The 24,273-nt window shown below is 32.1% G+C and overlaps 3 protein-coding genes across 5 annotated transcripts; all 3 read left to right on the top strand.

Annotated features, from left to right (window-relative positions):
- On the top strand, positions 1-5,027 carry LOC107431859 (VIN3-like protein 1). Of its 2 annotated transcripts, none has more exons than XM_048464918.2 (5): positions 1-159; positions 1,367-1,436; positions 1,972-2,608; positions 3,137-3,447; positions 3,546-5,027. In XM_048464918.2, the coding sequence occupies exons 2-5, from the start codon at positions 1,406-1,408 to the stop codon at positions 4,730-4,732; spliced, it is 2,166 nt and encodes a 721-aa protein (XP_048320875.2). In that variant the 5' UTR covers positions 1-159; positions 1,367-1,405; the 3' UTR covers positions 4,733-5,027. The 2 variants fall into 2 exon arrangements, with proteins under 2 accessions (XP_048320875.2, XP_048320876.2); XM_048464919.2 differs by lacking the exon at positions 1-159 and adding an exon at positions 282-541.
- A 751-nt stretch (positions 5,028-5,778) lies between these two features.
- On the top strand, positions 5,779-12,465 carry LOC107431835 (fe-S cluster assembly factor HCF101, chloroplastic). Of its 2 annotated transcripts, XM_016042842.4 has the most exons (16): positions 5,779-5,936; positions 6,038-6,181; positions 6,620-6,762; positions 6,856-6,906; positions 7,212-7,367; positions 8,069-8,212; positions 8,294-8,436; positions 8,708-8,777; positions 8,940-9,035; positions 9,170-9,259; positions 9,392-9,445; positions 9,577-9,700; positions 10,029-10,153; positions 11,396-11,518; positions 11,977-12,045; positions 12,141-12,465. In XM_016042842.4, the coding sequence occupies exons 1-16, from the start codon at positions 5,867-5,869 to the stop codon at positions 12,144-12,146; spliced, it is 1,608 nt and encodes a 535-aa protein (XP_015898328.2). In that variant the 5' UTR covers positions 5,779-5,866; the 3' UTR covers positions 12,147-12,465. The 2 variants fall into 2 exon arrangements, with proteins under 2 accessions (XP_015898328.2, XP_060668590.1); XM_060812607.1 differs by lacking the exons at positions 5,779-5,936; positions 6,038-6,181; positions 6,620-6,762 and having other exon boundaries at positions 6,856-6,958.
- A 9,423-nt stretch (positions 12,466-21,888) lies between these two features.
- Positions 21,889-24,222, top strand: LOC107431844 (strigolactone esterase D14). The gene is made up of 2 exons (XM_016042852.4): positions 21,889-22,394; positions 23,500-24,222. Exons 1-2 carry the CDS (start codon positions 22,012-22,014, stop codon positions 23,933-23,935), a joined length of 819 nt encoding a protein of 272 aa, XP_015898338.2. The 5' UTR covers positions 21,889-22,011; the 3' UTR covers positions 23,936-24,222.
- Positions 24,223-24,273: the final 51 nt, after the last annotated feature.

Below are 24,273 nucleotides of genomic sequence, written 5' to 3'. Positions count from 1 at the left end.
TCTAAATCGTGAACAACTCGTACAAGCCTCTTTCTCGCAAACCAACTAACAACAACGAAGAAGTTTCTCTCTTTTCTCTCTTTTGGATTCATGCTCCCAGAGAGAAAATTCTTCGTCTTTGGGGCATCGAAACCCTAGATTCGTCCCCATTCTTCACCGGTACGTCTCTCAGATTCCTTTTTTTTTTTTTTTTTTTTGGTTTTTTTTTGGTTTTTTTTTTTTTTTTTTTTTTTTTTTGGTTTCGGTTTTATTTTATTTATAATTTTTTTTTGCCGTTTTTAACACTTTTCGAGCCAGATCCATTCATATATTTACGTCTTCTGAGTTTTCTTTTAGGTTCCCTTTTCTTTTTCTTCCCTTCTACCAAAATTTCGAAAAATTCTTTTCTTTTCTGCATTTCAATCCCCATAGTCAAATATCTGTTTTTTATTTTTTTCCTTTTCTTTTGCGTTTGATTTAGTTGCATTTAATTCTCACAATGTGTATGTGAAAGATGGTGGAAGACACTATTTCCTTCTATTTCATGATGCTTTGGAGATCAGTACGATAAGCTTGTTTTATTTATTTATACATATATATATATATATATATATATATATATATATATTTTTTTTTTTTTTGGTTTCTGGAAGCCACTTATTAAAGGCTGTTTGTTATTTTCTTCCTCAATTTTGTTAAAAACATGGTGAATAGAAAAGGGTCTAGCGTGTTTGATTGTGGTTGCTTTGCATGGTTAGAATCTGGGTCGTCTAGGAAACAGAAAAAGGTTTATTTATTTATTTATTTTATTTTTGTTGGTCGTATGCTTCGATGTGGGATGGGAGATTGTGAATGTCTATATGATTTTGATTCAAATTTTGATTTTGCTGCTGTTGAAGAAATGCAGTTTGCACTGTCTGGCTCTACATTGTAAACAGTTGGTGCTTGATTCATTTTGTCAAATCCGTTAGCTTCCTTGTGTAATAACTCAAAAATAAATTTAGAAGATGGATAGAGGACCTCTAGCTGCCCAGCTGAGAAACATATTTTGTTAAATAGATAGTGAACGGGAATAGGGAAGGAGAAAATTCTGATCTTTGTGCTTTCTGTTGTTTTAGTTACCAAAGAATAAAAGTAAAACAAAATTTTAATTTAATGGAGTGAAGTGGTTGGGCTATAATCAATGTTAACCGAATGCTAAGTTTTAGACGTGTAACTCCAACCTTTTTTTCATGACAACTACATTGGTAATTGTTGATTATATAGGACTTTTATGGAATTCCTATCTATAAATGCTCATTTGATCATTTCAACCATTGCACACATGATCAATCTCTTCCTAACAAATGATTATGCGAGGTCTTTAATGCAATTTTTATTTTTACAGGGAGGACTACTCAATTAGTGTAATTAATTTTTTTTACAGATGGATTTAGAAGATAAGTTTCTCACTAAAGGTACAATTTGGTTTCTCCCGTGTGTTTTCTATTTAGAGCTGCCAATATATGTTTTAACTCTTCCCTTGAGTTGCCGATATTGTTGCCCTCTGAATATATTTTGTGCCCCTTTTACTTAAGTATGCTGCTAATCATTTGCATTTAATCTCTTAGTTTGTATATTTTTCCCTTTCGTTTATTGGTTAACCTCGTGGTTGGTACTGTAGTTTTTTTGTTTGTTTTTGTTTTTGTTTTTTTCCCTCTTAAACTCCTTCATCATTTGCATTAGCGTGTAAATTAATGATTGGATTAAATCCTAGAAATTTTAGTAGATTCTTATTTAACTATGAAGTTTTGCTAGCACACTGATGGAAAGTAAATTACGATAACAAAGTCAGTCAGGAAAATATTTCATTGGTGATACATAAAGAAATGGACCCTTATTGTTGCAAGTATTGGTTAAAATTTTTGTTTGTGTGGTTTCCAAATGGAAGGATGATTTCGACAATCAGAAAGATGATTTTCAGTTATCAATTGTTTGCATATCTCTGTGCAGTTTCTGGTGCTCAGAGTCTCTCTTCCAGTGTGCAAAGCACTCCAGAGAAAAATGGGCATTCAGATGATGCTTCAAGAAGTCCAGAGCTCCTTCAAGAGTTTCTGAAATCTGGTCCAAAGAAGGAACTTCTTCGGACATGCTTTGATAAGGACAAGAAAAACTTGGTTTCATCAAAAACCAAAACGACAGAACTAGCGAAGACAACTAACAAGACAAATAAGAAGCAGGACTTAAAAAGAGCTTCTTCTAGTCCTAACAATCAATCTTCTAGGAAGCAACACAGAAAGGGAGAAAATCCCGTCCGAGTACCTCCAACTTCTGAGCAGTCTCCTGATTTTGGATGTTCAAACTCATGGATCTGTAAAAACTCTGCTTGTAGAGCTGTCTTGTCCATAGATGATACATTTTGCAAGAGGTGCTCTTGTTGTATCTGTCATTTGTTTGATGACAACAAGGACCCTAGTCTTTGGTTGGTGTGCACATCTGAATCTGATCAAGGGGATTCATGTGGTTTATCTTGTCACATAGAGTGTGCCCTTCAACGAGAAAAGGTGGGGGTTGTTGATCTTGGGCAACTGATGCAGCTAGATGGTAGTTATTGCTGTGCTTCTTGTGGTAAAGTCTCTGGTATACTCGGGTAAGTAACACTATACATTTCTTCACTTACAGTGAAAGTATTAGTGCTCATGGCAAGCTGTCTCTGGCCTTTCTCGAACCCTGCAAATTACTCTCTTTTCTGTTGAAGTTGCACAAGTTGTGAAATGTGCTAATGTCAGGCACCGCAGATTCGTTCCCATTTAAAGTTGATTTTTTGACAGCTCAATATCTTTTTTCGAAATATATATATATATATATATATTGTGACTTGTATTCTCTTATTTAAAACCTAAGTAAATAACTTATACTATGTTTCCCGGCATAGAAAAGAACATTTAAATCTAAATGCCTACTGGCATGGTTCCAGAATTCTTTGTTGTCTTTTCTGGGAAATGATTTTGATGCACTTAACAATACCTATGTGCTCTTAATGGCTGGTGAATAAGAAAAGATAGAAGGAAACTAAAGTAACAAGAAAAAAGCACTAATTGGAAGTTTGTTTATGGTCCATTGATGTGTTTTTAGGCATTGGATTGATAGAATTGCTTTGATTTGATTAATTTAACAGATGTTGGAAAAAGCAACTAATGGTAGCAAAAGATGCTCGTCGTGTTGATATACTTTGTCATAGGATATATTTGAGTTACAGGCTCCTGGATGGAACTTCAAGGTTTAAGGAATTACATGAAATTGTAAAAGAATCTAAGGCTAAACTAGAAGCAGAATTAGGCCCAGTGAATGGAGTTTCTGCCAGGATGGCACGAGGAATTGTCAGCAGACTCTCTGTGGCAGGTGAAGTGCAGAAGCTCTGTTCTCTTGCGATTGAGAAAGCAGATGAATGGCTGGCCAACATTTCTAATGTGAATCCAAATTGCAGAGGTCAGGACCTGAATTGGATGGTATCGTTTGTCCTTTTAATTGCTCTTGTTTTGTATAATTAATATGGTTATATTTATGTTCATTTGTTATCTATACAGAGGATTCACTTCCTGCTGCTTGCAAGTTTGTTTTTGAGGAAGTAACATCATCGTCCATCTCAATTATTTTGATTGAACTGTCTAATGCATCATGTGATGATGTTAAAGGCTACAAGCTTTGGTATTACAAGAGTCGAGAGGAGACACATGCAAAAGAGCCTAGTTGTGTCTTTCCAAGAGCTCAAAGAAGGATTTTGGTATCAAATTTGCAGCCTTGCACAGAGTACACATTTCGGATTGTATCTTATACTGACACAAGTGACTTGGGTCACTCTGAGGCTAAGTGTTTCACCAAGAGTGTTGAGATAATTCATAAAAATCCCAATTCAGTAAACATGAATGGTAAGAAAGAGAATTCTCAAATTGAAGGAAGTTCTGGTGCCAAGAGCAACACTAAAACTCCAATGGAGGCTGGTTCTTCTGAATTCAAGGTTCGAGACCTAGGAAAGATACTACGCTTGGCTTGGGCTCAAGAACAAGGATACTTCGAGGGGTTCTGCAGTGCAGATATAGAGAAGTGCTGTGGAGTAAGCAAAGTGGTAAAGCCTGAAACCATTCAAGAAAGGGTACCTTCTGTTTCGCGAGGACTGGACTTGAACGTCGTTACTGTACCTGATCTAAATGAAGAGTTGACCCCACCTTTCGAGTCCTCCAGGGATGAAGATAACGGGTGCACTTTACAGCAAGCTGTTGAGGCAGATGACGATGCTGCTTCTCATGATGTAGCCAAGAATGGTTTAGCTAGATCACATGGTAGTGGTGATTCACAGACATGGACACATGGGCCAACTGGAGATGTGCCAGCTGTTGATTCTCGAGCAGAGTTTTGCAGGAAAAGAGCTGCAAATACAAATGAAGAGACGCATGATTGTGACAGCACCCTGATTAATGGTTCACCATTCCGGGTTTCTAATGGTTCTTGTTGCCTGGATGAAAACTTTGAGTACTGTGTGAAGATAATCCGATGGCTGGAATGTGAGGGTCACATTACGCAGGAATTCAGGTTGAAATTGCTAACTTGGTTTAGCCTGAGATCTACCGAGCAGGAGCGCAGGGTGGTTAACACCTTCATTCAAACGATGATCGATGATCCAAGTAGCTTGGCAGGACAGTTGGTTGACTCATTCTCAGATATTATTTCCAGCAAGAGACTAAGGAATGGATTCTGTAGTAAGCTATGGCATTAAATAAGAGCGCAGGGCATTCCGATAATACACAGGATTGCTATTTGCTTCATGTTCATCATCTTTTTTTTGCTGCGATGAAAAATGACCTCCTCTGATCAATTTCGCCGTCTTTGTACAGGCATTTTTATTTTTTTTCTATTACTCAAATCACTATTACAAGTGATTCATTTGTATCGCGGGCAAGATTTGTCCGGCTAAAAAGATTTGGTTGCTGATTCAGAACACATTCTCTGATAAGGTCATTGATGTAGAATCTTTAATTCTGAAAGAATATACTCATTAGTCATTTTCTTTATATTCCATTTCCATTTCGTTTTGGCCATTTTCAGTTTGTGTCATGGAGCATGGCTTTAATTCTGTATAGCTGAGTTTTGAAAAACACGGTAGATGCTACTTGTTACTGAAAGTGAAAACGACATGTCGTACAATGCGAGGGACGAAAAATGTTTTTATTTCTTAAAAAATTTTTGTTGACAACAAGGTTGAGAAACGTTTGATAAGGAAAAGCTGAAAAGCGTTTCAGTTTGGGAGTGCTGTGTGCTGGCGCCGGTCCGGTCGACCCCATGAAAGGGCAAGTCGTCGTCAAGGATATTCAAAATTAAATTATTTTTTCATTTAAACTTATTACTCGGTTTTTTTTATTTTTCCAAAAAGTTAAGTATCTAAACAAACGGATCAGTTCTGTCTTATTGAAAGATAAAGCAATTCAGATTTATATCACGAATCGCATCTTTTAACTGTTAATTTTGTTGCACAAAAGCTAAAAATATATATATATATATATATATTCTAATTTCGTCTTTACCCTTAATGATTACAATCAATTCTTTTAGACTTAAAACAAAAGAGGTTAATATTCACACAAAATATATTGAATTCCATCGGCATATTACTATTTTAGGCAGGTTATGGAATCAGTTCTCATTATTATTCTTTTTGAAGAATTAATTCTACTTTTAAACGCAGCCAGCCACGCGGACAGGTAAATACGTCGTCGTTTGTGGCATACGGATTGGGTTGCTAACGTCACAAGATTACATTAGGCAAAAGACGAAACATGCGGTTCACAACGACGCTCAACTCCCATTTCTCGCATCTCTCCTCCCAGTCCTTCCTTTTGTGTTTCTCTTGAATATGCAACTTCTTCATGCTCCTTCCTCAATTTACACTTCATTCCAATCCTCAAAAACACTCTCAAAAGCAGGTGAAATCCTTACATGTATTACTTTATTTAATCTAGTCATTTTTAAAATTTTTTTTTCCAAGTTCACTCACTGAATTGCTTTACTGGGTTTCTTGCTGTAGGATTACTTTTACCTGAGAAACCTTTTCTATTATCAGCTATAAGTTGTTATGTTCAACCACAACAAGGACTTGAAAGGTCTATATGGGTATCACGTAAAAGGTCCATTTTTAGCTCCACCACAATTAAAGCTGCCTCTGTTGAAGGTGAACTTCTCTCGTCTTACTGCCAAAAAATTATTTTTCTAAAAATTGCATAGCTTACTTATATGATGCAATGTTGGCGAATTGGGAGAAAAAAAAAAATACACACTTATCATGAACATGACCAACCCGGTAAAGGAAAAATGGTTCCTCTCACAACCCATGAGGTCTTCATGAGCCACGTGGCAAGCTGCAATTGGTCAGCATTGAAAGCCTGACCAGCCACAGCTTGCCATGTCACCTGTAAATAGCTGACCTGTTGTGACAGACTCAAAAATGATATTAAGCCACTATGGTGAAAATATTTCACTGTGAAGGGAGTTGTTGTTTTCATTTTTTTTAGTTTCTCCCATCCTATTGAGTTCATGTAGGAGCAGTATTGATTTTGTCAACTTTATTTTCATGTTCATTTTATTTATTTTCTTTTTGTTAATTTTGTAGCTGGTGCTTCTACAATATTAAGTGGGACCGCAGAGAATGATGTGCTAAAAGCATTGTCTCAAATCATTGACCCGGATTTTGGGACAGACATAGTCTCATGTGGTTTTGTGAAAGATCTGAACATCAATGAGGCTTTTGGAGAGGTCATGTAGAGCAATGGATGTGACATTTTCTATGACATACATGTAAACATAATGTCCTTACTAAAAACGTACCGATTTTTTTTCCCATCTCAGGTTTCATTTCGGTTAGAGCTCACTACACCAGCATGTCCAATCAAGGACATGGTAAATGACACAATCACATTGTTTGATCAACAACTCACATATGTTTGAAATGGTAGATCTTTTGTTTTGTAAGTTCTCATAAATATCGTGTGGCTATGGATAAAAGTGAATATTTTACATTCCCTTCTTCCTTGTATTTTGCATGAATCATGTGGAATGTTGCTTTTGGTTACATCTTCTTTTGATGGTAGAAATTTCAATGTTATTATGCTATTAGTTGATTAAGTGGTCTTAGATGGATTACATAGTGTGTTTATTTCCACTTATTTATAGAAAGTGTAACAAGATTTATTATTGGGTGACAGTTTGAGCAGCAGGCAAATGAGGTGGTGAAAAATCTTCCTTGGGTCAAGAATGTTAATGTGACAATGTCAGCACAGCCAGCAAGACCAATTTATGCTGGCCAACTTCCAGCAGGTTTACAGACAATTTCAAATATCATAGCAGTTTCAAGTTGCAAGGTAGAGTTTCAGTGCTTTTCTTTGCCAACATATTGACCTTTTCTTCTTCTTTTTCCTCTCTTTTCCTTTTTCCCCCCCGTAATTAGCCTTTTCCTGGTCCTGTATTATTATGATTTAATCTTGTTCTTGAACATTTGCAACAGTAATGTGTTCAATAAGCTGAATTGGTGTTTATTTTTATCATAATTTGTTTTTGGAAAGTGATTTGTTCTTAAAAAATTGGACATAGATGTTGGAACTCCTCAAAATCCGGAGTTGGTGTTATTTTTAACACAATTTGTTTTGAGATAATAATTCATTCTTAAAAATATTCGATATAGATGCTGGAACCCCTCAAAATCCGGAGCTGGTTTTTATTTTTATCACAATTTGTTTTGAGAAAATAATTCATTCTTAAAAAATTGGATATAGATCTTGGAACTCCTCAAGAATCTGGAGTTGGAGAGAAAGGTATCTTTGGATTTTAATTGGCAAGGTAATCATGGCTAAGGGCTTTTACCATGAAAAAACAGTGAGTTTGTTACATATTATTTAATTACAATATGTTTCTAAGAAGTATTTCCTTAAGGAAACGAAACAGCAAAATTGTTTTGATCCATTTGCTACTCTGTCTGAACACAGAACTACCTACTAAGTAATGTATTGTAGATTGTGTTGTTTCTGATTCTGTATCACTGGTCATAATGGTGGAAACTGGGCAGGGAGGTGTGGGAAAATCAACTGTAGCAGTAAACTTGGCATATACGTTGGCTGGTATGGGTGCTAGAGTCGGTATATTTGATGCTGATGTCTATGGTCCAAGCTTACCGACTATGGTTTCCCCTGAAAACCGACTATTGGAAATGGTACTATTATGAATCTTTAACTGCCTTTTGCATGCTAATTTGAAAGGTCCTTAAATAATGACAATATAAAACTTATTGCAGAACCCAGAGAAGAAAACAATTATTCCTACTGAATACTTGGGAGTGAAGCTGGTATCTTTTGGATTTGCTGGACAAGGTCGTGCAATAATGCGAGGCCCTATGGTTTCTGGGGTCATCAACCAACTTCTAACAACAGCTGAGTGGTATGACAGAAAGAAAGAAAGAAAGAAATATATATATATATATATATATCTTAACTGGCTATATATGTTCAAAAGACCATAATCTTGTAAATCAGAAATTATAATGTGTTGCCAAGAAAGATGAATGTGCTACTTCTGGTTACATCTTATCTACTTGTTTCCAAGATTTAGTTTCAAAAATCTTTGTGAACTGTCATATCTACTTGTTTTATTCCGGAACTACAGAATTTCATCATATTTAGTGCCTAATTGCGATTAGTTCACTGTGCAGGGGGGAGCTAGATTACCTTGTTGTGGACATGCCCCCGGGAACTGGTGATATTCAATTAACATTATGCCAGGTTCTGTTTTTGCTTATATTTTGCATTATCTGAAGCATGTTTGAGTAGAAAATAGAAATGATAATTCATTTTGAGATATACTTTATACATTATTTATTTTATGCGTTGCCTTCTTAATCTCTAGATTTCTTGTTTATGGGGTGGGTGTAACTACAATTTCAGGTAGTCCCATTAACTGCTGCTGTTATTGTTACCACACCTCAAAAGCTAGCTTTTATAGACGTTGCAAAAGGAGTTCGAATGTTTTCAAAGCTTAAGGTGTGCATTCTTCCGTACAATTACCATGGCAACCATATCAAAGTGACTTGTAAATGTCCTGTCCGGAGAGGGATAAACCTTGTATATTATCTCATAACTATTATGTTCACTTGTGTTATTTTTCCATAATATAGGTGCCATGTGTTGCTGTAGTGGAAAATATGTGCCACTTCGATGCTGATGGGAAGCGTCATTACCCGTTTGGCAGAGGTTCAGGTTCTCAGGCATGCAATATCATTCCAATGCTTCTGTTTCTTGCATTTATGGAGATTTTAAGTTCTCAGTGCTGTTTATTAGCACCTCAATACTATTTTCTAAGATACACATATATTTATAAAGTATTCATATCTTGTCAGGTAGTCCAGCAGTTTGGAATTCCTCATCTGTTTGATCTCCCCATTAGACCAACTGTAAGTACTATGTTCTCTAGTTCATCTTATGTGGCAACCTTATGTTTGTTTTTTGTAAAATTTCACTTTAACTTCCCAGAAAAGAAAATACATATATAAACTATCTAAACCTATTAAGTTCGTTTTTATAGCTATCTGCTTCTGGAGATAGTGGAATGCCCGAAGTGGTAGCTGATCCTCTGAGTGAAGTTGCCCAGACATTTCAGAATCTAGGGGTATGCATTGTGCAACAGTGTGCCAAGATTCGCCAACAAGGTACTCATTCTCTGCTCTGCCTATAGAAAGAAGTTTCATACATCTGACCAAATTAAAAACGGGAATTTTTTTTTAATTGAAATAATTTGAAAGGATTAGATTTTTCCCATTAGAAGTTACTTTGTTACTAATTATATGATGGAAGAACTCCTTCTCTTATATATATATGACCAAATTAAAAACCATATATATATTTTTTTTATCGAAATAATTTGAGAGGACTAAATTGTTCCCATTAGAAGTTACTTTGTTACTTAATTTTGTAATTGGATTTCATAAAGTCTTTCCAGGCCTTTCTCTGATGAAATGTCATCTTTTCTTCATTTAGTATCTACAGCTGTCACCTATGATAGATCACTCAAGGTAATTAGGGTGAAGGTACCAGATTCAAACGAAGAATTTCTTCTGCATCCTGCAACTGTGAGACGAAATGACCGCTCTGCTCAAAGTGTGGTATGAGCCAATTCCTTCTAGATATCCATTATCCATTTGGATATATATAATTTCATGGCAAGAAAAAAGTAACATTTTGGTACTTTATTTATTTACTTTATTTGTTTGATTTATTATGCAAGATAATGGTGCCTAGGGTTATGTTGTTCTAGTATGCTGCAGCATCATAAATAGGTTTTCTAGTCTCCGTTCAAATAAAACACCTTGACTTTGGTGCTCTGTGTTTTCAAGTCCCTAAAAAGCCTAAGGAAGAGCATCTAGATGTGGCTTATAAGAGTTTTTTAAACGTAGGAAAGGGAGAGAGGGAAGGAGGGGAATGTGCTAATATAATTTCTACCTTTGATTTTTCTCTTTAGAAGAAACTAGAATAGAGAAAACATTTTCTATAAAATTCTAACCCAAGTTTGAAGTAAACTCTAACCAATGGACTAGCAACCATCACAACCTGTGCTTTTTAATGACACACTTCTTTTAGTCAATGCAGATACTCATACTCTTCCCTTCCGGGGAAGTTCAGTTTTTTTTTTTTTTTTTTTTTTTTTTTTTTTTTTTTTAATATATATATATATATATATATTTTTTTTTTTTTAATTACGTTTTAACTTTTTTCGTGGTGAAAGTCTTTGCAAAGAATTCTTCTTTTTGCCTTGTTCCATATTTTATCAGAAAATTATAAAAATATATCTTCCCTTAAATGGGACATCGGTTTTAATAGCAGTGTTAAACAAAATGGCTATACTCATAAAATGTTTCAGGAAGCATCGAGTGAACAGTCATATTTCCACAGTAGCACTCTAGTATAGCAAGTTATACATACATCATTCTCTAGAATATTAATATCGACATTTTAGTCTATGTTTTTCCATTCTAAATTACAATTCAATAATTATGATCAAACAAGAGAAAAAGTAATCTGGTTGTCAAATCCCTACTCTGTAGCTTTAGTAAAGTCTATGAATGGACAAATCTGGAGATGGAAAATTCAAAGAAATGTCTTTCAAGACTTCTCAGACTCTAATTGATGGGTTATAAATTGTATATGCGACCAAATTCTATGCCAGAAGTTTCAAATGGTAATCGTTAAAAGCAGATGAAATGTTGCTTTCTAAGAAGAAAAATGGCATTGACAAATGCTTCCCCGTGGTTTAATTATACTATTGTGGTCAGCAAATGAAAAGCATTACAAAAGCAAACTTTTGTCTTTTTTCTGTCAACTAGTAAATAGTCATTCAATGAAAACAGGATGAGTGGACGGGGGAGCAAAAGTTGCAATACACCGATGTCCCAGAAGATATTGAACCCGAAGAAATTCGACCAATGGGAAATTATGCTGTGTCAATAACGTGGCCGGATGGATTTAGCCAGGTGATTTCATTTTTTCTATGTTAGTCATATAATGAGTTGGCTTTTTCCAGTATCGTTCATTGTGCGGACTTGAGATTCTTGGCAATAACACCTTGTGTTGGTAAAATGCAAGGCGTGTTACAGTAATGTAATTATGATTCACTCCTATGCATTTGAAAGACGATTAAAAGCATTAACAATTAATTCAACAGTCAAATAACCTGGATTTGGAATTGGAAAATGAACTGAGTTTTATGAGAATTGATCAATGGCGATAGTTGAATTAACACTTGTTTGGGAGGTAGGAAAGTTGGATCAGGCGTTTACAGTGAATAAGTAGTTCTAACATTGGATTTACTGCAAATGTTGATAACCACTCCCATTTGAGTTACATAAAATAAAAGAAGCATAACCTTTTTTCTTTACCCCCTCAACTTTAGGCTTTTTATTCAGTACATGGTTTCCATTTTATGTCACAGATTGCACCCTATGATCAACTGCAAACGATGGAGCGGCTAGTTGATGTTCCTGAGCCATCTCCTGCACAGGCAAGATACCATTCTTATAATGTGCTTGACTGCATCAATTCCTACATTAGATAAGTTTTGTTTTGTTTCTTATTATCATTATTTCTCTCTTTCAGGTGTAGTAGCTTCAAGTGAATGTTAATAGAGACTAGAGAAAGTTATCAATCATTCTGAACAACCAGTTACCAGCTATGTGAAAATTAGGCCCACAGAAGGTCTTTCCTCAATGTATCCTGTCTAGATTGAGGCAATCTAGTTATAATTTATTTATTTTTTGGTGAATTAAGCACTTTAAAAGACAATTCGATAGAGAAAATCTTATTGCATTTGTGGTTTCCTGGGTAGTGTTATATGCTTTAAAATAATTGCCAGGAATTCATGTCCTTGTCAATTCATCTTTTTCCAACGTTTCCAAATAATGGCAATCAGCTGGTTACTTGAGACTGTTCATACCCTATAAGCTAACTCCATTATCCATACTGTTTCTCATCACAATGATATTCAGATTAATTGTCAAACTGAAATTAAAAGGGTCAAAGAAATTGTTAAAGAAAAACCTATAGATGTGCATAGGAAATCTTTACTTTTTAGAATTCATATGGATAATCCTATCCAAGTTGCAACAACTTGAAGAAAATCAAAAGCCTGCTTTTGGTCCGGTCTATCATCCATGAAAGGTACCCTTCGGAGTCCTCAATTGGTGGACATATACAAAGTCAAAGATTACGGAAGGACCACACGACCAGTGAATTTCAAGTACTTATTTTTTTGTTTTTTTTTTTTCAATGTAATCTGAAACGATAAAAATAAATATTAAATTTCACCGTTGACGAATCTGACATGTTTTAAAAATCGTACTTTGTCACCTAATATTTTGTACATAAATTTTATACCAAGATAACCTACTCCGACTTTAGAAAATTTTTTCAGTAGAAAAATTGTAGTTAAGAATTTTTGTAGTTCTAAAGCAAATATACTTGCAAATGATTAACTAGAGTTCTGTAGGTAGTAGTATTTATATACATAAGTACAGTTAGTAATATTTAGATACATAAATACCACATAATGCCCACCGAAAAGGGTGCTCGTTCTTATGGCTCAATATCTGAATCACTTTTTAGACTTATTAATTGAAACTTAGATGTGCTTGTATAGTTATAGAAATAATTGTTTCTCTATTAGACCTGTAAAGTATGCTCTTTTTTTTTTTTTCTTTTTCTTTTTTTGGGTGAATAACCTATAAATTATGCTAAAATTAATGGATTTATGAAAATAAATAAATAAACTATGTGAAATCAAAGACTCCCGGGGGCTAATTTCTGATACGCTGAAGAGTAGGTTAGATTTTTTCTAATGCACTATAGCAGATCTATATGGTCCCCTCACATTTACTCATTCTACAACTAAAAAAACTACCATAAAAAATTTAAAAAAAAAAATTCAACAAAAACAACATATAGGAAGGCAATTTTTTTATTTTTTTTTTTTAAAAAGGGGCAAAATGAAACAATAAATAGAATTACGAACCGACCTATTAATGATCATACCTGCTTCGAGAATGAGTGTTTCGATGCCACAAGTAACTATAAATGTGTTGTTCAAAAGTTGCAGGTGATGGGTACATTTCTGCATTGGTTGCCTCTCTACCTTGAAATATTCGACTTTTCTTTCCCTTTCTTAGCTTTTAATTTTCCTAACTACTTCTTGTCCTTTTTCACCATCAAATCTCCATTGATATGGTTCACTATACCTTTTAGATTTTATTAGAGCAACATTAATACTACAGTAATAGTCCCCACTTTGTTAGTACAGTTTCTTTTTCCCCTCTTCTTCATCCAAGCTTTAATGCTGTGATACCCGATTGTGCGATCTATCTTTTTCCGGTCTTTAATTAATTTTTTTTTTTACTTCTAAGGTCGCTTTCCTTTCCCACCATCTAAAACTAACCATGCGTGTTGTGTAGATTTTATTTGTACTTTTTCTTTTACTTTTCTGTAAACAAACTATAAGCAAGTTATTTTTTAATGATTTTGATTAAAAGTTTATTATGAAAATCATAAAAACTTTATGAAAATTGCCCAAATATTTTTAAAAGTCAAAAGCAGTTTTTGAATTTTAAAAATTATTTTTTGCTTTCTAAAAATTATACCAAATAAAATTAAAGTGTTTTACCTAAAGTATGCCAAAGTTAATGTTTCAAAATATGAATGACCAATCATACTATATAGTGCACATCAATCATATTTTAAGATGCATAAATTAAACACCTTTATTGTTATGAAAGTTATAAAATTTAACTACTTATAGATCATAACTATGAAAAAACTATAAAATCTAGATATATGAAGATCGAAAAAAATTTATGCTTCAATCTTTGCTATAAAAATGATCTTTAGATACTCTATGAAGATTAGGCACAATTTAAGATCTTAATAATGTGTTCTTCTTTTGCAATGAAGTAAACCTTGCATTAATTAAGGCAAGAGAAAAAATATATCCAATCAAAGAAATACTAGGAATTTTGATTAATAAAAAACTATTAGAAATATCTTTAGAAAATAATCTAAATGACAATGATTATTAATGCTGTCAGATTCTAGATTGATCAAATACAAAAATCTTCTTTAGAGGTGGAAGGATGAGGAATGGATGTAGAAGCTGCATTGCGCAAAACTTACTAACATATAATAACTAAATTCCTTCTCGTTTACAAGCCAATTGTCATACCATATCGGTTTTTAGATCCTGAAGGACACAATATGCATCAAGAACAGGTTCGGTGTTTAACATTCCCTTTACAAATTTATCAAAAATAAAAAAAGAAACAGATAGTAGAAATAATATATGATTTTGTTTTGGTAAAAAATCACTATTTAAATACATCGTTTTACTAACAAAATAGGTTAGCTCCAGTAGTAGAACATCTTTATTTTTTTATTTGTGTCTATAAAAATACAAATTCAAATAATAAAAAAATAGTATTTAGATAAATTATTCAAAAAAAAAAAAAAAGCGTCGCTTTTACCTCAGAATAACTACTCTTGATGAAATTAGAGGATGAGCAAAGAAAGAACGAATCCTCAAATCATCTCTCTTAACCCACGTGTAATTGATTATTTGACTCTCTTATTGTCTGATATTCAAGTGTACCTTTTCACCGACATTTTGTTGCAATCAAAGCCAAGAAGCATATTCAAGAATCCTACTTGAATTCTAACTCCGGCGCTGGAAAACATATTGTAAAAGGAACACAACAATATGGCATTGCTGGCGATCTATGGAGGTCAACAAAATCTACAGTCGGAGAAATGTGTGTGTGTGTGTGTGTGTGTGTGTGTGTGTGTGTGTGTGTGTGTGTGCATGCGTTTATATATATATATACACAGTTCATTTATGGTGCGGACGGTCCGTATAATATGGCATTGCTGGCGATCTATGGAGGTCAACAAAATCTACAGTCGGAGAAATGTGTGTGTGTGTGTGTGTGTGTGTGTGTGTGTGTGTGTGTGTGCATGCGTTTATATATATATATATATACACAGTTCGTTTATGGTGCGGACGGTCCTTATACGGATCACAATATTGGTGACGATTTTCTAAAAAATCATTGTTAATACTATAAAAAACCGTCACTAATACTGCAGTCCTCATACGGATTATCCTCACTATAGAATTTCCATATATATATATATATAAATTTCAGAGGGGTGCAGTTGTAGCCGGTTTGGCCAAGTCCATGCTTCTGCCCCCTCCCTGTCCCAACCAAAAAAATATATATATATACATATATATATATATATACATATATATATATATATAAACTTCGGAAAAATGTGTTTAATTTATTTCTTCGTCTTTGGAGGTGACAACACCAAACTATATAAATTCTTATTCATGTTTAATTATTATTATATGTATGTTTATTTGAGCAGTTGACTTTGCTTTTCATTAGTGGGGCTAATTTTTACGTGCAATATTTAGCTTACACGTTGAGATTTGATTTGAGATGAATGTAAAAATATTTTTCAAATGTTTAATAAATCATTTGTATTTTTGTGACAAAATAAATTATTCTTATACACCTACTAAAATCCGAAAACCTTTAAATGCGTTATTCTTTTCTTTTTTTTCTTTTTGCAAATATTATTTATTTATTTTTACAATTATGCAAAAATTAATTTGAAAATTTGAAAGTTTGTTAATTTATATTTTTAATTAATTTTACTAAAACTATGTGATAGTATTTCACTTTATGTGATGATTTAATTAGATCAGCTTTTTTAACTTAGCTATAATTTGTCAACTCTATCTAACTAAATATATTATAATTATCAAATATATTTAATTAAATATATTATAATTTTTTAATATATTTAATTAAAGGTATTTTTTTAATATATATCTTATTTGAAAAAACGTTATATAATTAAAGTTATCATACAGTTTTTTTAAAAGAAAAAAAAATTATCATATAGTTTAAATAAAATTTAATGAAAAATTAAGAAAAAAATTTGAAGTCTCCCAATTAATTACTGCAAAGAAAAAAAAAACGAATTTAAAGGGTTGAAAATGTTTTTTTAAAAGTTTAAAAGATATTTTTGTATTTACCTCAGATCTCAAAAGTAAATAAAATATTCCCTTTTATATACCAAGCCACCCAAGGATAGCATATAGATACACTATAGTTATATCAACATCAAAATGCAGCAATTGGAGTCTGCCTTTCATTTTCTGGCATGAGAAAAAATGGAGGCCGACCACAAAGCAGCCTGCATTTCTTGGTTGTATGATATGAGAAAAATTGAGTTCACCTATTGGGTTCTATTATCAATTTATGTTGGACAATATAAAATTTTACCACTACAGATAAAATTGGATTATCATTTATTTGAAAAGTTTAAATAACTCATAGCTGAGTTATATTTTTCTTTTAATACTTCCTTTACATGAATATCTACTATTTTTAATTTAATTTGACACCAAATTAAATTATTATTTCTCTACAAAATGAATCTATCATATTATTCATGTTTTTCTCCTAATAAGTAAGCCGACATGTTCAACACGTTGAGAATTCCATCAGAAGCTGTAGATACATAGGAATCTAGTTTCAAAGAATTCCTTATAATGGTTTTCTTTACCATATCCATGTTCAATTCCAATATTGCTTCTACTTATACAGAGGTTTTCCTAAGCGTTGAGGACGTATGTTTAAGAACTCATTTTTATTCTATTTTTACGTTCTTTATGAGCATGAATATCGTTCCGTCAATACAGTTTGGAAATAATAAGGCTAATTGTGAGAAATGCGTGATAAATCAATGCCCATCTCATTCACACCTACTAATTTTGACTAAGATTTTATTTTCTTAATTTCTATATATCCTTTTTTGGTTTTTTGGGTTTACCAGCCAGCTAGTTATGTGGTTTGTTATTAATTATATGTATTTGATTAATAAAGTAGAAGAAGGAAAGCTTAATTAGTTGCATTTTGATATTTTTAAAATTTTATAAATTAGATTTTAAATTTTTTAATTTATTATAAATTAATCTAAATTTCAATTTGACCAAACAAAACAATAGCAATTCTATTCATGAAGATGTTTTCTCCTCTTTGTTCACACTTTATATATTCTCCTTTTTTACATACTTTGCATAAGTTTTTGACAAAACTGTTATGAATTTTTTTTAATAAGTTGATAATTACATTAATATATAATAAATTAAAAAATTAAAAACCTAGACAATCTAAATAATAAAATTTTAGAAGTCTAAGTGCAATTAACTCGAGAACAAAACCTTTTCCCGCATGATAATGATTCCCCGTTTTGTTTTGTTTTTCTCTCCCCTATTTTGTCGTTTTATTAGATTTTCTCGTTGCTAACTTTCCACTTAAGAATCTTCCCCTACACCAAAAAAGTAAAGAATCATTCGTAGTGGAAAAAAAAAAATTATAATTACGAAAAAGATTTTATTCTCAGGTCTCCTTCAGATTGCAAAATCTTCCAAAAGATTTTTTCCCCCTATTGTTCCAAACAAATGGCCTTTCAGAGAATTTAATGGCCAATGACTTGTCCTTAAATATCTAAAAAGCTTGTGTATCCACCATCTGTGATCACAACGAATCATATGATTCACCTATGAATGTATATACTTACCAAAATCTTCTTGTTACAGAAAATTCTTCTCAAAATTTAATGAGGAAAAAAATATCTTTTGGTCTATTTATTTCCATTGAAACTTCATTTCAAAGCTCTTAATTAATGCCGAGTTCGTTTTCCTTACTTCTAAATTAAGCAATTAAAATAGACCATGTAATTCTATCCGGAAGGTTTTTGTTTTATTTTTATTTTTTTGAAAAATTCTAACTTCAAGTAGCTTTTGTTATTTGACTGTCCCAGCAGTACAATTTTGACTGTGAAGTTTGGATTCGAAAAGCAGCAGTAAAAACATTAACCATATAGTGGGTCTTTCTTTTGTTTTTTTTTTTTTTTTTTTTTTTGGTTATTCAAATAGTGGGGTTACAGTTAGAAGTTTGAAACTTCGTCAATAATTAATAATATGCGTGCAAATGCAATATTATACATATGAGGGTAAATTTCTCATTTGTGATAAGGATGAACGTGGGTGGGGTAAGGTTTCCATTAATGTCAGAAAAGGCAGATCTTGGACTTATGTCGACTACTTTCAGTGCCTGAACTCGATAAACAAATAAAGACAAAAAGGTCCTTTTGTGTTTGAACACATATCTTTCAATTCGAGTAAGCAATTGCTGCAATCTCCACCTCTTACTTTTTGTGTGGTTCTCCTCTCATTTCGATAAACGCATACAGACAAATGGGTCCTTTTGTGTCTCAACACCTAACCGCTCTCTCTCTCTCTCTCTCTCTCTTCCTTTTAACTCCCTACCTAGGTCTGGGGCGGTAGGCTCCCGCCTATTTCTGTGGTTCTACATTCTTCTGGTCTCACTTCTGATCCAACGCACCCAGCACATGCCTTCTTCACTTTCCAACTGCTCCTTCACTTCCATATCAAAATCCTATATGTTATACCTTTTTATTTACTTGGGAACATCGTAAAACTATTGTTTTCTTGTGAAATGTTTTTGGGTTCGATATAAACATCTCTTGTTTTATAAAGTGTTTCTTTTTTTTTTTTTTTTTTTGTGAATTCTTTTGTTTTATAAAGTTGATTTACATTAAAACTAAGTTTTCATCTTATCTATATATATATATATATATATATTATTATGGAGAATTCAAATTTTAGATCATTATGGAAGAAAATAATAATTTTACTACTAGATTATTTTTAGACAAATTTGGTAAATATTAAACTTAAGAAAATTTAATTCCCTTTAAAAATGACAAGATAATTAATTGGATGTGGAAAAATATGGACTCATAAAATCATCATATTTTCATATCTAGAGACAATATGTGAGGAAGTCAATTATTTCCAAGTTTTTATTATTAACCTAATATTACAGGAGGAAAACTGAACTAATCCGAAAAATTGAATTCCAACATTGAATTTTTCTTAAAAATTTGAGACTTAAGGTTTTATGGGATTATATATACTGATAAACATTATAGGACTATCAATTCTAAGTTTAATAAGTTACGACAAAACCTTTTTATTAAAGAATACGTAGGTATATATAGGCCATGGCATTTCTATAAATGAAAAAGGAAGATGGTAGTAACCGACTCGATTCTTATAATTTGAAAACGTTGATTAGAACAAATAGTATCCAAGGGAATTTACCTTCTTCTTTTTCATTTTTTTTTTGATGAGGGAGTTTTATCACTTTACTTCATTATGTGGCAGTCTTTTTAGCAATGGAGCAACAGATAAGGATTTATAAATTATTTCCCAAATTTGGTTCATATTTGTTGGTATAATTAGGAGCATTGCCGGCCCCCAAATAAATTTAAACATATTATTCTCATTGAAGGGAAATTTTTACCTAATTAAGAGCCTAATCAAATAGCTTTAAAAGTGGTGGTCGACCTAATCCCAAAAAGTCAAAAGTCAATAATGATCAACGAGTAACGATTCCAACAATAAATCCTTCTTCTTCCCTACACGCTGCACACATTTTTTTCACCTATTCCACTTGTCCACTGCTCACACAGTGCCGAGATTGGCTCCAAAGATTTGCAACCAGCTTTTGTTTATAATAGTAAATATGTCTTTCTTTCTGTTCAATATGTATATATATATATATATAAGTATATGTGCTTTAAAATGTTTCTCACATTACTGAATACCGGCATTATACATGCTAAAACAACCATCTGCATCTATATATACGACAAGAAATTCAAATCAGTTCTGAACACAGCTATCAAGTTTAATTCATCAATAAATTTTTGGCCTGCAAAATTATCGCTCTTTAACATTGTGTTCCTATATACGGAGACAGTATAGTGACTTTGCCACTTTTTTGCTAAAATGATCCCAAATTTAAATGATATCACATTTCTAATATTAAAATAAAAATAACAAATGGTATCATATAGTGAGAAAAAATCCTCAATACTATACTTCTAGACTAGGTGCTCTCCCCCTCTTAACGTAAGGATGCGGCCCACACACATAACGCGTACCTCTGTATTAGAAATGAGGGCACATATTCGGAGAGTATTGAAAAAATTCTATGTATGCTAAATGATAAGGTGGAGGCAATTAGAACATGTATTACACTTGTGTGTTTATTTCTTAGGATATGTTTGATATATAAAATGATTAAATTTGAAAAAGTAGAAATAATTATTTATAAGAATAAAAAAAATAAGAAAATGAATAATAATTATATATATATATATATATATGTGTGTGTGTGTTTGGTAAGACTATTAAATTAAAATCAAGATTTAACTTTTATAAATGTTCTTTCTTTTTTTTTTTTTTTCAAAAATGTTTGAATTTGATAAAATTTAATTAAAAGTAAAATTTTATAATTATTTATATATTTTCAAGATATGTGATAATAAATCCAAATGTCAACTTATCAAAATATAGTAAGAATATTTTCAAATACAAAAATAGAAACTCCGACATTTAAAAACAAAATAGAAATATAACTATTTTCAAATTCAAAACTTATAAAATATAGAAAGAAGAAAAAAACTAAATTTAGAAATAGTTACTTTATAAACCAAACTTATTCTTAAATCTTTTTATTTTTCGGAATCCTTTTAATGCCATATATATATATATATATATTATAGCTGGTTCTTGTCCCCATCTCAATGCTTTTGTTTACTTAAACGTGTTAAATAAAAAAAAGCATGTTATTCCTAACGAAAATTAGAAAAAGAACCAGTATGTAATTAATAAAATGTATCTTAAAAAAAATTTAAAATTAAAATGCTTTTTTTTTTAACTGTTACCGGTAATAACATATTGTGGCTGATTCTAGAACAGAATGTGTATTTGTTATTTCAGTTTGTTTTTGGAGACAAAGACATTTTTTGACTTCCTCACATAGTATGTATGTATTTATATAATTAATACTTAAGCCAAGCATTATCATAAATACGGATAAATTTAATAAAAAATATATATATATATTATATAAAAATTTTATAATACAGATGTTGTTTTATATATGTACTATATCAAAATTGATATTTTAAAAAAAAAATATTAATTTTATTGTATATATATATATATAGTATATATAATAAATTAATAATTTTTTTAAAAAAAATTAAAAAAATATATTAATTTGGATGCGATGTGCATAAAATCAATCCGCACCGTATACTATTCTATATATATATATATATTTTTTGACAAAAATGTGTATTATTTTAATAATTACTAATAAACCAATATATCCTCGTTCCCTATATATGGGGGCAAAAACCAGGAGCTAGCAATCAATACCATAAACAGCTGTCTAGCTTTCCCTCACCACTCACTCCCTATAATTGCTTTTGTTTCTTCTATTTTTTTGTTTTTTCCTTATTTTTAAACATGGTAATAAAGGAAAGAGGGCTTTCTTCGTCCATGAACGCCAAAATCATAGGCTCAGGCAGCGAAACCATAATCCTGGCTCATGGTTTTGGTACAGACCAGTCAATCTGGGAGAAAATTGTTCCTGACCTGGCTCAGCATTTCAATGTTTTTCTTTTTGACTGGTTGTTTTCTGGGGCCGTTAATGACCAAAACCTTTACGATCCAAGCAAGTACACTTCCTATGAACATTTTGCCGATGATTTGATTGATCTCTTGGATGAGTTTAACTTGAAATCTGTAATTTTCCTCGGCCATTCCATGTCTGGTATGATTGGATGCATTGCTTCTGTTAAGAGACCTCAACTCTTTAAGCAGCTTATACTAGTTGGAGCTTCTCCCAGGTACCCCTTCTCTTCTCCCCCTCCTTGCTGTATTTGTCTATATATTTAAATCCTTTACTCTTTCTAGTTTCAGTTTGTATTGAACCGAAACCCACTTGTTTACTTTTCAAAGTCGTAGATTTTTTTATATGTGGTCGGTTATCAATTATAATTTGTTCCTTTTGTGTTTATTATTATTATTATTATTATTTTATTTTAGTTTTTTGGTACTAATCTTGTCGATTTTCTTTTGAGAAACGAACTAAAAGAAATATCATTGCTTCAGAACTAAAAGACTTGTTTCTTTTCCTCCTCAGATGTTCATTTTACTTTTCCTATTTTTTTTATTTTTTATTTTTTTTCATTTTTTGGTTAACGGGGTTCCACTAAAATAGTCCGCAGTTGGATCCAACATCAATCTCTACTTTTCTAGCACTAAACTTAACTGAAGGATATTTATCTTATTTCCCTTTCTAACCCCATAAATGAAACAAAATTGTGATTTTAATTTTTTTTTTAATGAATAAAATTTGCGATTTAATGTATTTTTATATTCTATGAAGAGCCCAAAACAGTACATGATATGGCGACAAATTTTGATTATGATGGGTGTTGCGAATAAACTACCTTATAATCTTGTAATGTTATGCCTGGTTTATGTATATGGAGGGATATATATGTATATCTAGCCGGCCAGTGCTCTTTGGACCACAGTAATAAAATTGACCATGTGAGGACAATATTCAAGTTATATTAAAATGTAAATCACTATTTTTTATTTTTCTTGTTTGAGTAGTCATATGGAAGATCTATTATTATTTTCTTTTTAGTTTAGTGATAAATTACTTAATTACCTAATACCTGGTCATTATATATATATATATATACTGTTATTAAAACTCACTTTTAATTAATTAATTGAAATTATATGACAAGGGAAAATTGCTAACATGAATTATTAGCCCAAGAAAAAAAAATAAAAAAAATACTAGAAGTACCTTTTTATTTACTGTCTAGCAAATACAGAAATCCATACATTGTCCGGATTATACTGAAAAAATCTAATATTAAAACGATCATAAATCCAGTTATCTGGGTTAATCTTCCAATGCTACTTTCTTTATAGGTTTATGAACACAGATGATTATGAAGGTGGGTTTGAGGAGTCACAGATTAAAAATATACTATCAGACATAGAAACCAACTATAATGATTGGGCATCAAACTTTTCTTCACTTGTTGTGGACGCAAATGATCCTGCTTCAGTTGATAAAGTTAAAGATTGCTTTTTGAAGATGAGACATGAAGTTGCAATTCCATTGGCCAAGATCGTTTTTTACAGCGACGAACGAGAAATTCTCAATAAGGTTGAGACCCCATGCACTATCATCCAGAGCAGCAGTGATATTGTTGTTCCAAACACAGTTGCTTTCTACATGCAGAAGAATATCAAGGCCAAATCAACGGTGGAGATTATCGACGCCGATGGCCATTTCCCACAGTTAACTGCTCAGCTTCAGCTTCTTGATGCGCTCAAAGTCACCTTAGGCGTTTGGTCTTAAAGTTTATAATATGGGCATCGATAGCATAATTGCTTAAATATTTGTGTTAATTAGTTGTTTCGCTAGTTTTCTTTTTTTGATTAATTTTAATGTTTGGTGTTTGTTTTGATTTGGTGTTTGGGATGTTTGTTTATAACGGGAATGAAGGTCCGAGATATGGTTCTTTTGGATGTTTGTTGTGCTTTCCCAACTCGGTTTATGGGATAAATACATAGGAAAATGATGCATTCTAGACTGTTTTGTGCAATATTTATACATACGTACTTCTGATTCTGGGTCTTTCATTATATAGCTTCCAGTGTTTCGGTAGTTAGCTTTATCAGTTTCTATGTACTCGT

Source organism: Ziziphus jujuba, chromosome 11, assembly GCF_031755915.1.
Source record: "Ziziphus jujuba cultivar Dongzao chromosome 11, ASM3175591v1".
In the NCBI taxonomy this organism is placed as follows: domain Eukaryota; kingdom Viridiplantae; phylum Streptophyta; class Magnoliopsida; order Rosales; family Rhamnaceae; genus Ziziphus; species Ziziphus jujuba.
Note: the sequence above shows the minus strand (reverse complement) of the source record. Positions and strands in the feature narration are given on the sequence as shown.

Excerpts from the sequence above, each read along its gene's own strand:
- LOC107431835 (XM_016042842.4), top strand. The coding sequence starts at position 5,867 with ATGCAACTTCTTCATGCTCCTTCCTCAATTTACACTTCATTCCAATCC. Across the intron at positions 8,213-8,293 it reads AAAACCGACTATTGGAAATG|AACCCAGAGAAGAAAACAAT; the intron begins GTACTATTATGA and ends AACTTATTGCAG. Across the intron at positions 8,437-8,707 it reads CTTCTAACAACAGCTGAGTG|GGGGGAGCTAGATTACCTTG; the intron begins GTATGACAGAAA and ends TTCACTGTGCAG.
- LOC107431844 (XM_016042852.4), top strand. The coding sequence starts at position 22,012 with ATGGTAATAAAGGAAAGAGGGCTTTCTTCGTCCATGAACGCCAAAATC. Across the intron at positions 22,395-23,499 it reads CTAGTTGGAGCTTCTCCCAG|GTTTATGAACACAGATGATT; the intron begins GTACCCCTTCTC and ends CTTTCTTTATAG.
- LOC107431859 (XM_048464918.2), top strand. The coding sequence starts at position 1,406 with ATGGATTTAGAAGATAAGTTTCTCACTAAAG. Across the intron at positions 2,609-3,136 it reads AAAGTCTCTGGTATACTCGG|ATGTTGGAAAAAGCAACTAA; the intron begins GTAAGTAACACT and ends TTAATTTAACAG. Across the intron at positions 3,448-3,545 it reads TGTGAATCCAAATTGCAGAG|AGGATTCACTTCCTGCTGCT; the intron begins GTCAGGACCTGA and ends TTATCTATACAG.